The 14,801-nt window shown below is 43.5% G+C and overlaps 1 protein-coding gene across 4 annotated transcripts in view; it reads left to right on the top strand.

The window, feature by feature from the left end:
* LOC129453456 (sialoadhesin-like) overlaps nucleotides 1-14,801 on the top strand; it is a 33,660-nt gene that overhangs the window by 13,284 nt on the left and 5,575 nt on the right. Inside the window, exons 2-4 of one of the 4 annotated variants that reach the window (XM_073862014.1) lie at nucleotides 1,945-1,997; nucleotides 12,722-13,069; nucleotides 13,144-13,356. The exons of 1 other annotated variant lie outside the window; for it this stretch is intronic. In XM_073862014.1, coding sequence (XP_073718115.1) covers nucleotides 1,945-1,997; nucleotides 12,722-13,069; nucleotides 13,144-13,356 — 614 coding nt within the window. The remainder of the gene's footprint in view (nucleotides 1-1,944; nucleotides 1,998-12,721; nucleotides 13,070-13,143; nucleotides 13,357-14,801) is intronic. 2 more of the 4 variants (XM_073862016.1, XM_073862017.1) reach the window with 2 other exon arrangements.

Consider the following 14,801-nt stretch of genomic DNA (forward strand, 5'->3'; position numbering starts at 1 on the left):
GGAAAAACAGGACAACCTGTTGTTTTCTAAACAACTTTAGTATATTTGCGTTAGACAGACACAAGTGTGTTTCTGTATTATTTTTTTAACACAAAACCAAAGGTTTAAAAAAATAAGAACAAAAGTCATGCAAGCAATTCTATGCATTTGGCACCTTCTTGCTGTTATAACTCCAAGACTCAAGAAACCGGGTGCTGACCCTAATAATTTTTCAAATTTTCGCCCAATCTCCAATCTACCTTTCCTTTCAAAAATCTTGGAAAAGTTTGTTGCATCTCAGGTACATGCCCACCTCTTAAAAAATAGTCTGTTCGCAAATTTCCAGTCTGGTTTTCGACCATTGCATAGTACAGAGACCGCCATGGTAAAACTCGTTAATGACCTACTGATGGCAGCTGATTCTGGACTCTTAACATTACTCATTTTACTCGATCTAAGTGCAGCCTTTGATACAATTTACCATCATGTTCTCTTAGATAAATTACTTTCAATAGGTATCACTGGCATTCCTCTTAGCTGGTTCAGATCCTATCTTTCCGGACGCACTCAATTTGTTCAGCTCCAAAATTTCTGGTCATACTTGTCATCTGTCACTGCTGGTGTCCCTCAAGGCTCTGTTCTGGGCCCTCTTTTGTTTATCATTTACTTACTACCCCTTGGTAACATCTTCGGGAAATATGGCATTAGTTTTCATTGCTATGCGGATGACACCCAGCTCTACTTATCATCCAAACCAAATTCTACTCTTCTGTCAACCTCTCTCTCAGATTGTCTAGAAGAGATTAAATCCTGGTTTTCACACAATTTTCTCAAATTAAATACTGATAAAACAGAGGTTCTTCTTGTTGGCACAAATTCCAGTTTGTCAAAATCTAATAGTTTCACAATTTCCATTGACAACTCTACAATATCTCCATCCTCTCAGGTTAAGAGTCTGGGTGTGGTCCTCGATAGCACTTTGTTTTTTGAAAAACATGTAAATAATATAACTCGCCCTGGATACTTTCACCTACGGAACATCAGCCGTCTTCGTCCATTTCTCAGCCCGAATTCAACAGCCATTCTTGTTCACGCTTTAGTCACTTCACGCATTGATTACTGTAATTCTCTTCTATTTGGCTTACCTCACAAACTCCTTCACAAACTTCAACTGGTCCAGAACTCAGCTGCCCGTATAATTACTAGAACCTCTTTCATTGAGCATATATCTCCCGTTCTCTATCACTTACATTGGCTTCCCGTTAAATATCAGGTATAAGAGTATAAGATTCTGCTTCACACTTTCAAAGCTCTTCATAATCTAGCACCCTTATATCTCTCTGAACTGCTTCACATCTACACCCCGAAGCGTACACTTCGATCTTCCAATTATGTCTCCCTTCTAGTACCTTCCGTTCACTTAGTCAATATGGGGTCCAGGGCGTTCAGCTGTGCTGCCCCTCATCTCTGGAATTCTCTTCCAAAATCCCTAAAAGAAAGTGATTGTCTGGTTACTTTTAAATCATGTCTTAAAACATACCTATTTAAATTAGCTTTTTCTGATCAGTTTTAAATATTGTATGTTTTACTGTTGATGTTCTGTTGTATTGTCGAGTTGTTTTATGACTGTCATTTTACTGTACGGTGTCCTTGAGTGCTCTGAAAGGCGCTTTAAATAAAATGTATTATTATTATTATTATTATTATTATTATTATTACAGCGGTTGCCAAGCAACATGAGTATGCGCCGACTGCAGCTTGACGATGCAAGCATACCGCGGTTCGGATACAAAAATAATATGTGAACACAGTCCATCTGGGGCAGGGGGGAGCAATCAAGTTCGTGTTTCGGACCAGGCAATCACACCAATTGTGAAACCGCCCTCAGACTGTTGCAAGTTTTTCATATTGGCTTTAGTATTAAATGTTATTTTCAGCATGTTTGCATAATTGTGAATTTCTGAGTGAAATGATGAACTCCAGATTCTCATCTCTGATCCTGCTGTTACACATTCAAGGTATGAACACTATTGAGTGCACTACAGTTTAGTGGTTGTTGAAGTAAGTAGATGGACCGAAGCTTTCTTCTGAACCTTTTTAATCTCATTCCTACTGTATAGAAGAAAATAATATAAAAGTAGATGTACAGTTGCAGACAACAATACGGAAACGATACAAATGAAAAACAAAATAGAAATCATGGTTGTTTAAAATGCTTTTCAAATGTTGTAATTCTTAACTAACTTAAGTGCAACTCCAGCAACAGATAAACTAAAACAAGATAATATCAAAACAAAACAAAGTGTGACATCCCTTCACAAATCTTGTCATGACAACCGCCAGTAAACACTTATAAACACACAATAAAGACTTTTAAATGAAGTGATAGAGCACATGAGTTAACCAACTCATGTCACGTGGGTAAGTTACACACGTCCGCGTATGTATTGTTTACAAACGAGGACGCGTTACTCACGTGGCGTGTATTTCTCTACATGTCGTGCAGTAGACACGGTATTACATTCACTATTATGTTATCTTAATAGTAAGGATGCACTACAGGATATTTTAAGTGTGTGCTGTAATATGATTCCATACATTGCGCTGTTGTTTGCACGTGACGTGATGCCAGTCCGTTTATACGCAAGCTTACCGTTTTGAATCGAGCTAAGGCAAGCAGATAGTTTTGAACAATGGCAGGTTATGTATTTTCCTCAAAAATGTTTTTTTTCCGGATATTTTTAACCCTCTGGGGTCCGACTATTTTGGGACACTGGCAGAGTTTCTGACATGCTCTTACATTTGGTCTCTTTTCAGTTGCTTTAAACATATTAATGGCAAGTGTCTCATAACACTGCGTTCAGCACAGACTGGGCTACAATATTATATGAGCTACATGTATATACATGTTTGTATTTTTGAGAAAATAATGTTTATGCGTGTTTTTTAAAAAAGCAAAATTTTTAAGTCACTGATATAAGTCCACAAAACCCATAATAAACATAGACTTTTCTAAACAGAATCTAGTAGTCTAGAGTTTTTTCTTTAAAATGATGTGAAAATCATACTGCCTTCTTTTTCACATAAAACAATATATTGATTTAGAAATTGTAAGACACTTTTTGTTTAGAGGGGCCGTATGCGAGAAGGATTGATTGACAGCTCAGGAAACAAAAGACTCCCATAATGAGCTGCATAATGAGAGTTTAAGCAGGAATGTAAGAGGGAACTACATTAAAGAAAGTGAGGACAAATGTATACATGTTTGTTTGAGGTTTATTAAGTTAACAATATAATCAAAATAGAAATGAACGTCAGTGGGACAATTTCAGTTTATTTGGGAACAAACCCTATTCAAAAACTGCAGACCTGTAAGAGAGTTATAAACAGCTGTTAGCATAAATTGTCCAGAGAAATACCATATACATAACTGATGGGTAAACATCACTGATAGCACTACATTCAGATAAACTATCATGTATGTAGATCATTCTTGTGAATGATTGCGTTTGCGCACTGTATGGACACTGAGAGACACCGTACTAGTGAAAGTGCGCATGCGCAGGAGTCCGGTTGGCCCTGTTATATATTCGCCTGCCGGGTTAAAGAGTTTAGGTTTCGGTTTTGTTGCCTGTGGCTGTGTATGCTGTAAGCTGAATATACGCTACAAGTTTACATAATAAATACGGCTGGTTTGAATTCACCATGGGCTCATCACTCATTTCTACATGGTGTCAGAAGATGAAACGAATCTATCGTCTGTGAGTTTTGTTAAACACAAGTTAAAGTTACGATTAAAGACGTGATGGCGGATGGATTTCGTAGACCAGACCCCCTCGTTTTCGACGGGAACCTCGCAGAGAATTGGCGAGTTTTTGAACAGGAGTACGACATCTTTATAGCAGCGGCGCACTCTGACAAGCCTGACAAAACAAAGGCATATATCCTCCTCAATCTCGCAGGAGCGGAGGCCATCGAACGGGAGCGTTCGTTTGCTTATGCAGCGGAGGTGAGAGCGCCAGGTGAAGGGGGAGCCATTATCGTCCAAGCAGAGTCTAGAGAAGACCCTGAGTGTCTGAAACGAAAATTTCGGGAGGTATGTAACCCTCAACATAACAAAACTATGGAGAGACACAAGTTTCATTCACGAAATCAAAAGCAAGGTGAAACTATCGAATCCTACATTAATGACTTGAGGATCAAAGCTAACGGTTGTCACTTTGGAAACCTTACCGATGAACTGATATGTGACAGAATAGTATGTGGCATCAGAAATGACAGCATAAGAAAGGCTTTGCTACGTGACAGCGAATTAACTCTCACAAAAGCTATCACAATCTGCCGCATATACGAGATGACTGAAGAAAGTAATAGAACGCTAGCCATGCCCCAAACAGCAACCACTGTCGACGCAATTCAGCCAAATTCCAGTGGGTGGCACCAAAGGTCAAGATATAAACCTCAAGCAGGCAAACAAGAGGCAAAATGCATTACAAATTGCAGCAATTGTGGAGGTAGCCATACTGCACAGAGAGACAAGTGTCCTGCTTTTGGCCAGCAATGCCATAACTGTAAAAAATTCAATCATTACAAAAAATGCTGTAAGTCCATGTCACACCGCCAAGGCTATGAAAAGAAAAGCTATGCAAGGCACAAAGACTATAGAAAATCTGTTCACCAGTTGGAACTGGAAAAGACAGACAACAGCGTCTGTGATGACACTTTTTATGTGGACGGTGTTGAACTCAATGACAAGTGTGTGAACACCATCACTCCTCAAACAGAAAGAACAGATGAAGGATTTGTTACACTGCACATACATAACAAGCCCTTTGAAATGAAAGTAGATACAGGTGCTAAGTGCAACGTGATGTCAAAAGATGCCTTCCAACAACTTGCTGACGGCGAGCGACCAGTAAAATGCAGCAAAGACACCAACCTAGTGGCTTATGGAGGCAGCAAAATAGAAACTACTGGTATAGTCACACTGCCTTGCTGTTTAGATGGAGAGCAACACACACTACCTTTTTTTCTCGTGGACCGAGACGTAGTGCCACTACTGGGATTTCGTGCATGTGTGCGCATGGGTATTGTCACAATGAGCCCCCACGTTCATCATGTTAGCACTGAGAACGATGACGATTTCACCCAACAGATACTCGCACAATACAAAGATGTGTTCAGTGACGAGCTAGGGAAACTTCCTATCACATACTCTATGACACTGGATCCAACTGTACAACCAGTAGTTCGTCCAGCACATCGTATTCCGGTGGCAATGCAGACACGTGTCAAAGCCGAGCTCGACAACATGCAGAATAACGGTGTCATAACTACAGTTTCAGAACCTACAGACTGGGTCTCGTCTATGGTAGCAACACACAAGAAAGACAAACAAGAAATCAGACTGTGTATTAATCCAAAGGACCTGAACACTGCTCTGAAGAGACCCCACTATCCAATGCGTAGCGTTGAGGAAGTTGCCACCCAGATGTCAGGTGCAACGGTGTTTTCTGTATTAGACGCAAAGAGCTCATTCTGGCAGATACCTCTCGATGATAAGTCATCAATGCTCACCACTTTCAGTACACCGTTCGGGCGCTACAGATTCCTGAGACAGCTCACACACAAAGACACTGCGTGGTGCTGGCTTCCACAGCATCAGCAGGCGCTCGATCGTCTCAAATCATGCCTATCCAGCCCTCCAGTCTTATCTTACTATGATGTAAGGAAACCAGTTACACTGACCTGTGATGCGTCATGTTATGGACTTGGTGCTGCATGTCTACAGGAGGAGAGACCAGTCGCCTACGCATCTCGCACGCTCACCGACACGGAAACCTGTTACGCCCAAATCGAAAAGGAGCTATTGGCAGTGGTGTTTGCGTCACTCCTCAAACAGAAAGAACAGATGAAGGATTTGTTACACTGCACATACATAACAAGCCCTTTGAAATTAAAGTAGATACAGGTGCTAAGTGCAACGTGATGTCAAAAGATGCCTTCCAACAGCTTGCTGACGGCGAGCGACCAGTAAAATGCAGCAAAGACACCAACCTAGTGGCTTATGGAGGCAGCAAAATAGAAACTACTGGTATAGTCACACTGCCTTGCTGTTTAGATGGAGAGCAACACACACTACCTTTTTTTCTCGTGGACCGAGGCGTAGTGCCACTGCTGGGATTTCGTGCATGTGTGCGCATGGGTATTGTCACAATGAGCCCCCACGTTCATCATGTTAGCACTGAGAACGATGACGATTTCACCCAACAGATACTCGCACAATACAAAGATGTGTTCAGTGACGAGCTAGGGAAACTTCCTATCACATACTCTATGACACTGGATCCAACTGTACAACCAGTAGTTTGTCCAGCACATCGTATTCCGGTGGCAATGCAGACACGTGTCAAAGCCGAGCTCGACAACATGCAGAATAACGGTGTCATAACTACAGTTTCAGAACCTACAGACTGGGTCTCGTCTATGGTAGCAACACACAAGAAAGACAAACAAGAAATCAGACTGTGTATTAATCCAAAGGACCTGAACACTGCTCTGAAGAGACCCCACTATCCAATGCGTAGCGTTGAGGAAGTTGCCACCCAGATGTCAGGTGCAACGGTGTTTTCTGTATTAGACGCAAAGAGCTCATTCTGGCAGATACCTCTCGATGATAAGTCATCAATGCTCACCACTTTCAGTACACCGTTCGGGCGCTACAGATTCCTGAGACAGCTCACACACAAAGACACTGCGTGGTGCTGGCTTCCACAGCATCAGCAGGCGCTCGATCGTCTCAAATCATGCCTATCCAGCCCTCCAGTCTTATCTTACTATGATGTAAGGAAACCAGTTACACTGACCTGTGATGCGTCATGTTATGGACTTGGTGCTGCATGTCTACAGGAGGAGAGACCAGTCGCCTACGCATCTCGCACGCTCACCGACACGGAAACCTGTTACGCCCAAATCGAAAAGGAGCTATTGGCAGTGGTGTTTGCGTGCACCAAATTCAGGGATTACGTGTATGGGAAGCCCACAGTCATTGAAACTGACCACCAACCCCTCGTAACGATCCTAAAAAAGCCCATTCACACTGCTCCTGCCCAACTGCAAAGGATGTTACTACAATTACAAGCTTATGACATCACGCTGGTCTACAAGAAGGGTAAGCACATGTACTTAGCCGATACCCTATCACGAGCTCCAAACAAACCTGTTTCACAAAGCCCAGCTGCAAACAGTACATTTGACGTGATGTCCATCAGCTACATCTCAACTAACAGACTAGAAGAACTCCAGACACACACAGCACAGGATCAGGTGCTACAAGCTCTCAGCACAGTTATTCAACGTGGATGGCCTGACAAAGAACGCAGCGTCCACCCATCCATTCGTTCATTCTTCCCTTACAGAGATGAGCTGGTGGTGGAAGATGGAATAGTAATCAAGGGCCACAAAGCAGTAATTCCGCACTCCCTGCACCGGGAATACAGCAATATTGTACACAGAGGTCACCCAGGCTTAGAGGCAACCAGACGTAGGGCCAGGAGTCTTTTGGCCGTCAATGAACAAGGACATTGCAGAAGAACTGATATCATGCTCCGTCTGCAATAGCACCAGACCACACCAGCAAAAGGAACCTTTACAGCCACATCCAGTTCCAGCCTTGCCATGGTCTACGGTGGCTACTGATATGTTTGAGTGGCACGGACAACAGTACCACGTGCTGGTGGACTCATACTCAGGGTGGTATGAAATTGACCTTCTCCGCGACACAACTTCAGCAGCTGTGATCACGAAGCTGAAAAGGCATTTTTCTGTCCATGGAACACCTCACACCCTCATCAGTGATAATGCCAGGCAATACACAAGCCAACGCTTCAAGGATTTTGCCAAGCAGTGGGACTTCATTCACGTCACCAGCAGCCCGGGATATCCACAGTCAAACGGACTGGCAGAAAGAGCAGTCCGTAGTGCCAAACTACTGATGGAAAAATCTCACAGAGATGGGACTGATGTGTATCTTAACCTGCTGAACATCAGGAACATTCCCCGCGACCAAGCATTGGGCTCGCCTGCAGAACGTCTGATGTCACGACAGACACGCTCGACTTTTCCTATCAGCACCAAACTGCTGGAGCCAGCCCCGAAAAACACAAAGCGGGTCACTGCCCAACTTCAAAATAAAAGACTCATTCAAAAGCGGTACTATGATGCATCAAGCCGCCCACTACAGCCACTTGAAGAAGGACAAGTCGTAAGGATGCAGACCATCAAGGGACACGACCACTTGGGCACTGTGAAGGAAGTGTGCGAGGAACCACGCTCATACATCATCGAGTCTAACGGAGGAACCTACAGGAGAAATCGCCGCCACATTCTCCCAGTCGCCGAGCCACCACCACTACAGGTCGACCCAGCAGACTTTGATTGTCAATACGCCAATCCGGCTACACCAGTCAGTCCCCCACACACACCACAAACACCACACATACCTCGAGAGACCCAGGTAACACCTCAGCCTACCAGCAATCAGCAGAGGCCTGCTGTTCAGTCTCCAACGAAGGTAACACCAGGTAACACACTATATGTGACACGCTCGGGTCGCGTCTGTAGGCCTAATCCAAAGAATAAGCTATGAGCATCTCACTGTTATGGACTGCAAACCAAGGACATTTAAAAACAAAAAGAAATATTTTTTGTTATTTTGCAATAGACTCTATGGGACTCTATAGCTCTGATTATAGTGCATATCATGAAGCTCTATGTTATTAAAAATAATAATAATTTTGTTCCAGTGAAAATGTCTTCAGATGCCACTTAATGCACTTATTTCACAAAAGAATGTTAAGATGTTTTGAATGTTACAAGTACAAATTTCCCAATATGGAAAATTTAACTGTTATAGTGTTTTAAGTTAATACCTAACCTTTTATTCAGTTTTGCCGTAGGAAGCACAATCTAAAGAAGAAGGATGTAGATCATTCTTGTGAATGATTGCATTTGCGCACTGTATGGACACTGAGAGACACCGTACTAGTGAAAGTGCGCATGCGCAGGAGTCCGGTTGGCGCTGTTATATATTCGCCTGCCGGGTTAAAGAGTTTAAGTTTCGGTTTTGTTGCCTGTGGCTGTGTATGCTGTAAGCTGAATATACGCTACATGTTTACATAATAAATACGGCTGGTTTGAATTCACCATGGGCTCATCCCTCATTTCTACAATGTAGATACACTAAATTCAGAACATCTCAGATAAACATCTGCAGTGATTAGTTTTATAAAAAGCTGTTTTCAGATGACTGTTTTCAGATGCCCATCAACTGATCGTCTTTTGTTTTTAACGATGTTTTAATGTGTTTCTGTAAGCGCGTATGAACTTTTAAAACACATCGCATATGGCGTCCATGTGAGCGAGTACTCCCGTCTCTGCGTAAACAATGCGGCGCTCATAAAAACGGTGTCGCGTGTAAAGTGCAATGATTTGCATGTAAACAATATATGGAATCATATTACAGCACACACTTAAAAGTGTCACGGTGGGATTACACCGAATACTGGAAAACTAAAAGACGAACCCAAACGCAAAGATGTACAAAAATATAACTATGAATTTATTTACAAATAAGAACAGAAACACCCACGTGGGGGTAAAACAGAAAGTAAACCAAACACTGTGATGAACACAAACTCAAAACTGGGAAACAGGAACAGATCTTGACATCAAACACTTCTACAGAGTATTCCAAACAACGCACGCACACCACACAGAGAACACGAGGGCATTATATAGACAGCACATCAATGGGGAACAGGTGAACATAATTAATCACTTAAGACACGAGTACGTAAGGGAGTAGGGTAAAAGTGACAAGACACTGGGAACACGTGTCACACATACATGATGTGAAAACACACGTGTTCCCACATAAACACAATGCTGCCATAGTCTTGCCCTCTAACATCCCACCTGGATAATAACCAGGGTCAGGCAAGACCATGACAGCCACAAAACACTGGGAACACGTGTCACACAGACATGATGTGAAACACACGTGTTCCCACGTAAACACAATGCTGCCATGGTCTTGCCCTCTAACATCCAACCTGGATCATAACCAATGTCAGGCAAGACCATGACAGCCACAAAACACTGTGAACATGTGGAAGCCACACAACCATATGCCTCCACATGCTCCCACACAGAACATAGTACTGTCATGGTCTTGCCAGATACACTCAGACCTGAGTCTAGTACAAAAGCTCTGGCAAGCCCATGACAGTACCCCCATCTTCAAAGACGGATACCAGACGTCACAAACAAAAACAAACAAAACATTAAACACAAGGAACGAAAGACTGCACAACAGAAGACAACCACGACAACATTACCACGAACAACAAGGGTAAACAAACATATGTGACAAACGGATTGGGGTGATTTAACAAAAACAATACATGATGAAGGGGTGGAGGGGCAAAAACAGGGGGAACAAAATGTCCAGGGTGCATAAACCGAGTCCCAAAGTTCAAAGGCTGAGATGCCGAGGGGTGACGTAGTCCTGGTTGCGCGTGTGACTGCGCATGCGTCTGCGCAGGTGGCTGCGCCGGCGGGTGACGTGTCTCCGGCTGCACCGGCGTGTCACGTGTCTCCGGCTGCACCGTCGTGTGACGTGTCTCCGGTGGCTGCGCCGGCGGCTGACGTGTCTCCGGCTGCACCGGCGTGTCACGTGTCTCCGGCTGCACCGTCGTGTGACGTGTCTCCGGCTGCACCGTCGTGTGACGTGTCTCCGGCTGCACCGGCGTGTGACGTGTCTCCGGCTGCACCGGCGTGTGACGTGTCTCCGGCTGCAACGGCGTGTGACGTGTCTCCGGCTGCACCGGCGTGTGACGTGTCTCCGGCTGCACCGGCGTGTGACGTGTCTCCGGCTGCACGGCGTGTGACGTGTCTCCGGCTGCACCGGCGTGTGACGTGTCTCCGGCTGCACCGGCGTGTGACGTGTCCCCGGCTGCACCGGCGTGTGACGTGTCCCCGGCTGCACCGGCGTGTGACGTGTCCCCGGCTGCACCGGCGTGTGACGTGTCCCCGGCTGCACCGGCGGGTGACGAGTCTCCGGCTGCACCGGCGGGTGAAGAGTCCCCGGCTGCACCGGCGGGTGACGTCTCTCCGGTTGCACCGGCGGGTGACGTCTCTCCGGCTGCGCCGGCGTGTGACGAGTCTCCGGCTGCGCCGGCGGGTGACGAGTCTCCGGCTGCGCCGGTTGGTGACATGTCTCCGGCTGCGCCGGCGGGTAACGAGTCTCCGGCTGCGCCGGTTCCGAGGCCCTCTTCGTCCTCTTACTCCTCCGTCTGGACGCAGGGAGTGCAGGACCGAGACTGGCCCCGGGAGTAGTCTCCAGCACCGGGAAGACGGGAGTCGACCTCTCCAGCCGGGTAGCCCCAGTCCTAATGCCCCTCAAGCTGGCCTGAGTCTGGCGGGATCCAGCAGGTCCGGTTGGTCGCCGCTTGGCATAAACTTCGGGTCCGCGTACGAGTGGGTCATAGAATTCGTATGCGGGACGTGAACCCCTACCCCGTATCGCCAGGCGGCTACCGGCAAACATCTTCGCTGGGTTCTAGTTTGGGTGCATGCGTTAACCATAGGCCTCCACATGCTCCCACACAGAACATAGTACTGTCATGGTCTTGCCAGATACACTCAGACCTGAGTCTAGTACAAAAGCTCTGGCAAGCCCATGACAAAAAGATCCTGAAGTTCAGCCTTACTGAAAGTTGCCATGAACGATACGAAAGTGAATAACTTTGTTTAACACTGTACGGCATTACATTACATGAGTTCATGCGTCAATGCGAAAGTTTTTCAATCCGAAGCGTGCAGTTTGCTGAGGTCGCTTATTTAGGCTGAACTGCACAAGCCATAAGCATATTACATGATAGCAAATATAAATGAGGATAAATGACTCACTTTCTGGAATATATCCTCGTCCATTTCGTCTTCCATTGTTCTTCTTCTTAGGTAACGTTAAAGTTAAACGCTTCTCTGTTGTGGGGACCCACCCACTTTTCATTTGCTTCCGCCGCCCATGCGTATAAATGATCCGTATTAGTGATATACCAATGTTCAGATATATTCTACTAAAAATATTTAACATTATCTTTAATGAGCATCATTATAGCCTGTTGATTTCTGGTGTTTTGTCTGAATGCTAGGGAATGGCAACTGCAGAGACAGTAACCTAGACAGGAACAATGACTTGACAAAGTAACAGGATCTCAAAAACTCACAATGTAACACAAAACAAACCAACACACGACAGCAAATGCAAGTGCATTCAATAATGCAGCAAATCAAGAGGGGAACAGGCGATGATCATGAAATAATAATGGGATAATAAATTAGGAGAGTGGGAAAGGGAAAACACTAGACAAACCAAAGCGCATGCTTTCACACTAATTGCTGTAGTGTATTGAATGTGCAGTAATATTGTTTCTCTAAAACACTGATAGCACTAATATTATTATTGTTGTTAATAATAATAACATTGACATATGTAATTATTTTCTTAAATAATTTGTATATCTAAATATTTATAACTGTTAAAATAATTAAATTTGAGATGTTTAAGTTGGTTGGATTAAGATTAAAACCTTGATTTTGCTTTACTTTAAAAAAAGTTACCTTTACAGTACAGTATGTTACAGTACAAATATCAGTATTATGCCTTTTTCTTGTTCAGGGTCTCTAACATTGAACAGCTTTACTGTGACCTGTGATGAACAGAATATTTGTGCTGTGAGAGGGGCACAGGTGACACTGAGGTGCTCTTACTCAAACATCAACATCAAAACTGGATTCTGGTTCAGCCAAAAACAGAAAACAAACTGGAGAAACAAAGATGAACCTGAAGATTTGACTTTGGATTCAGATTACTCAGGACGAGTGAAACAGGAGATCACTGAAGACTACTCACGACTCACAATATCAGATCTGATAGAGAGAGACAATGGAGAATATCAGCTCATGATCATTATGAAGGATGGAGTTAAACATCTCAGTTCAGTCACAGTCAATCTAACAGTCACAGGTACATTTACATTCTCATCAGTCCAGTTCAACTCTTTTATACTTGTCATGTATTGTAAGGTTTTGTTTATTTAGTTCAACAGGTGAGGATGAATCCTGAATCTACAGGTGGACGAGTAAATCTGAGCTGTGATTCTTCCTGCAATCTCACATCTGAAAAGAATTACCGCTGGTACAAGAATGGACAATATTTTAAAAACAGCACAAACATATCTGTGCCATCAAGAGGAAACACTGACAGCTTTTCCTGCTCTGAGGCTGTCAAATACATTCAATCCTCTTCTGTGTGTAAGTTTGACTTTGACTTTTTAATTTACAGCACAGTCCAGCAAAGCCGCATTTGACAACTTGCGAGCGTCACAGTTTTATTAAAATAAAATCTAAGGGTGCTTTTACACATGCACTGTTTAGGTCAGCCCAATGATGGGCCGAGTATGGTTTGTTTGGGTCAGTATAAACACAACAGCCTCACTCTGGTACGCACTACTGTCCTCCACACACACAAATAGTGACATAACGGGATTTTTAGCAAACGGTTTAGTGAGAAGAGCTTTAGTAGATCAGTTGCACAATTTCGCGTTAAAACAAAAAACTTTGCAAAGACGTGCATCATTTTTCTCCATATCTTGCTAGCTTCACTCTTCCTGTCAGGCTGGTTGTTGGAAACGTGGGGGGTGGTCATGACATGTTAAGAGCTGTCAGAGACCATTGACAGTGCTGACCGTTGTCACGTGGTGCACGGTGCGGCTTTTCAAGGACAGTAAAAACAACATATGTGAACATGAACTGCACTAACTGAAAAATGATGTGTGAAAACACCCTAATAGAGTCCTGACTTTGATATAATATAAAACTGTTATATAAGGAATAATTGATGACAGGCTGTTGAATTATTAGAAAATAATGCACACCCAAGGTGGTAATGTGGCACAATGCGAAGTCGAGTACATCTGAATCGTTTCGTATCCCATACATAGTGCCCTATGTGCCAAAGAAGTAGTAAATATATTAACAAGTGTCTCATTTCAGGCACTCGTTATTTTTAGGCGGAGGTTAAGTGCAATGTAGGGGGTGGGACACTTTAGCACCTAGAGAGCATTTGATTGGACAGGAAATTTGATGGTAAGCTAAGTGTAGGGTGTGGTGGCGGCAGTGACTTCTCTTCTGAGAGGCGTGAATTCAAAATATGTGTCCGTTGAGTCATGTGAACCTATGAGCATCATTATGTCAAAATAGATGCCTGCTGCAGACGCATCAAAAGGGTTTATGATAAAGAGACGCTTGCATAAAAAAACCTCTCAAGTCACTAACCTAACACTAAACTCTGATTATCTGGCACACAAGCATCTGTTTTATCATAAACCCCTTTAAAGTGTTTGCAGCAGACATGTATTTTGAAATGATGAGCCACACATGATGGGTTTAATACATGTTTTCATGAGCTACGCGTCGTGCGCCCTCAAAAAAAACAGTCACCGGCTGCCACTGGTAGGGTGACGTCAAAGAAAATCTAAACTGCTTTTTGTGCACATGATTTTTTTTTAATATTGAATGCTTATATATGCAAAGCATAACAGCTTATATATACTGTATCCTTAAGCCTAACATATTTATACTAAAAGGAAAAGGTTAAATTTTGATTTTATAAAGACTTTAAAATGAAAGAGCAAAATGTGTACAATCTTATATATGAGTTTATTTATACAGATATTTTAAATTGATTGTTATTTTAC

Source organism: Misgurnus anguillicaudatus, chromosome 23 (genome assembly GCF_027580225.2).
Source record: "Misgurnus anguillicaudatus chromosome 23, ASM2758022v2, whole genome shotgun sequence".
NCBI classification, from domain to species: domain Eukaryota; kingdom Metazoa; phylum Chordata; class Actinopteri; order Cypriniformes; family Cobitidae; genus Misgurnus; species Misgurnus anguillicaudatus.